Consider the following 2710-nt stretch of genomic DNA (forward strand, 5'->3'; position numbering starts at 1 on the left):
GCAGCACACCTCGTCGATGACTTCCTGCAGCGACTTGATCTGGCTCTGCGGCGCCGACCTGCGGCGCGGCGCGGCGGGTCGGGATGCGGAGGGCGGCGCGTGCGGCCGCCCGCGCGCGCGTCGCGCGCACCACGCGTCCCGCTTCCTCTTCCCCTTCTTCTTCTTGGAGGCCCGCTTGGAGGCGCCATCCACCTGCCGGCCGGCAGTAGTGGTGACGGGGTCGGCGACCGGCGGCTCGGGCGCAAGACACGGCGCGCGCGCACCGCCATCTCGTCGCCGGAGGACGCATCCGCCCACGGGTCGTACTCGTCGTCGTCCGCTTCCGCGCCGCGCGGGACGTGCCAGTTGTCGGCCTCGAGCGCGTCGAGCCGCTTCTGCACAATCTGCCTGCGCGTCTCCTCGTCGAAGACGCGGACGCGCGAGGAGGCCTTGCGCGCACGCTTGGAGCGGGGCGCCAGCTCCGCCATACTGGAGCCGACGCTGGAGCCCCTCCTAGCGCGACCCGGAACACAAGAGAGAAAGTCCACTTTTTTCAGTTTGAGGCGAAAGGATAGACGAATTTCAATCGTGATTCGCGAGGCAACGTTGACTGACTTATGGGTATTGCTCGCCAGGCACATGGCCACCCTCCTTGAGCGCAGCGGCGAGCTGCCGATACACCGACGTGTTGGCGTCGTTCAGCGAGTGCTGCGCGGCGCGCTCGAAGCAGCAAGCAACTCGCTTCGCCTCGTCGCGTGCCTTCAGCATGGCGACACCAAGCATCCACCAGGCGCGCGGCGACTCGGGGTAGTGCCGGACCACCTTTAGCGCGACGTTACGACGCGCGTCCAGATCGTCCATCCACCGCGGCTTCCGACAGCTCGCATTCTTCGGCGGGTAGTAGGCATCGTGGACGGTGAGCGCCATGGCGCACCACTCACGGCCCTCGAAGCCGACGCTCTCCATACGCCGCAGGCACTCGCGCACGTCGTCGTCTCCGCTCGCCGCTCGCCATGCTGCAGAGGCCTTCGCCTCCAAACATGCATGCCGCTCCTCGAGCAGCTGGCGCGCGTGTGCGCTGCCCGTCACTGCCGCCGCTCGCTTGAGGCATGCAAGCGAGCGCTTGACGTCTTGGTGCTCCGCGGAAAGGAGCTCATGGCTCAGCATCTGCCAGGCGTGAGTGAGGTCCGGCCATTGCTCCACTGCCTGCTCGGCGACTCGTAGCCGCTCGGCCGGTGATTTCATCCACTCGGGCGTGGGCAGCGCCTCCTCGGCGCGCCCTCCCTTGTCGCTCCACCGCACCCACAGGCGCGCGGCCGCCTGGCTCCACAGGGGAGCGCTGCGCTCGGTCATGCTCTGCGCCTGCATGAAGCTCGTGATCGCGCTCCTCGAGTCGCCGGATGCGGCCAGCGCTTGGCCCAGCGTGTAATGGCCTTCTGCAGTGGCTCGCCGTCGGAGACTCTTGCGACATGCTTTCGCAGCTCCGCGGTAGTCCTGCTGCTGAAGCAGCGCCTGCCCACGCAGCAGATCGCCGACGTGCTGATTCTCGGGAAGCGTGTCCTGCGCCAATTCCGCCATGCCCAGGAGCACCTTCTCGCAAGCTGCGAGTGCCGGCTGGGAAGCAGCATGCTCAGCCGTCGAGCAGGTGCGGCTGCGCTCCAGCCATGCTTTTCTCTCGGTGTGGAATGCCTTGTGGCGCTTCCAGTTTGCTGCGTAGCACTCATTACTGCAGAAGCGGGCTGGCTCGAGCTGCAATTCGATGCAGAGCGGACACTGCTGAAAGTCTTTGCCGCTCGCCGCGTCGTCGCGATACCCGCAGCCCCAGCAGACGTGCTTCTGCGCCGTCAGCATATGGCGCCGCCTCAACGTTCATTCACATTCACACCCTCTTTCTTTCACATAAACGCACGACCCCGGGCCCGAAATCGCACAGAGACAGTCACGCAACACGGGGTCCCAGGGAAGGCGAGCAAAAACCTTATCGCGCGCGCTAGCAAGTATTCGCGAGATACTCTCTGAATTCGAAGAAATCTCTCTCTCTATATGAATTCGCGGAGCGAAGAAAATTTTATACGGAATACGTCGCTTTTAACCGTCTGCTCGGCGTAGACGAGGTAGAGGGACGCGGTCTCCGGCTCCTTGCACGCTCCTCGTCGAATTGCGTCCTCGTCGAACGGCTTGAAGCTGTGAGTCACGGGCGGGGGCGGGATGAGAAGAGATGGCGAGGGGCGGCTCGGGCGGGATCTAGAAAGTTGTGTTTGTCAGGATCTATGGCTGGCACCTGTCGACTACCATGTTCAAACTCCGCACTTTAATTCGAACTTTCTCGCCTCGGCTCGTGGGGCTCGGGAGCAGTCAAGCAGGTGTGCGGGGTGGGCGGGAGGGGGCCTGGGAGCATTTTTTTGCATTTCCGAGGCGAGCGTGGGCCGTGGTGGGCCCCTCCGGGCCTCTCTCAGCAGCACGGAAAGTAGCGCGCGACAGAGCGCTGTTCTCGGCCCCCTGAGCGTATTGGGACGAGCCAGACTAGCATGCACATCGCCTTGGCACGTAGGACGCACGACTTACCCACGCACACCCCGGTGACAATCTTGGAAATCTCCCGACAATCTCCCCAAATCTCCTCCCGCTCTCGCGAGTAGCGCGGCGCAGCGGGGCGCGTTGATGTCGATGAATGCAGTGTGGACTCCTTTTCGACACTCTCTAGCACCGGTGAACACACAGGCGTTGCTTC

The 2710-nt window shown here is 64.2% G+C and overlaps 2 protein-coding genes across 2 annotated transcripts; both read right to left on the reverse strand.

Moving 5' to 3' along the window:
* Positions 1 to 594: 594 nt before the first annotated feature.
* Positions 595 to 1830, reverse strand: EMIHUDRAFT_254425 (hypothetical protein; the record flags this gene model as incomplete). Its single annotated transcript, XM_005779101.1, has 1 exon — positions 595 to 1830. One exon carries the CDS (start codon positions 1828 to 1830, stop codon positions 595 to 597), a length of 1236 nt encoding a protein of 411 aa, XP_005779158.1.
* A 188-nt stretch (positions 1831 to 2018) lies between these two features.
* On the reverse strand, positions 2019 to 2274 carry EMIHUDRAFT_254426 (hypothetical protein; the record flags this gene model as incomplete). The annotated part of the gene is made up of 2 exons (XM_005779102.1): positions 2019 to 2163; positions 2261 to 2274. The coding sequence occupies 2 exons, from the start codon at positions 2272 to 2274 to the stop codon at positions 2019 to 2021; spliced, it is 159 nt and encodes a 52-aa protein (XP_005779159.1).
* Positions 2275 to 2710: the final 436 nt, after the last annotated feature.

The sequence above is a fragment of the Emiliania huxleyi genome (assembly GCF_000372725.1).
Source record: "Emiliania huxleyi CCMP1516 unplaced genomic scaffold EMIHUscaffold_2362, whole genome shotgun sequence".
In the NCBI taxonomy this organism is placed as follows: Eukaryota; Haptophyta; order Isochrysidales; family Noelaerhabdaceae; genus Emiliania; species Emiliania huxleyi.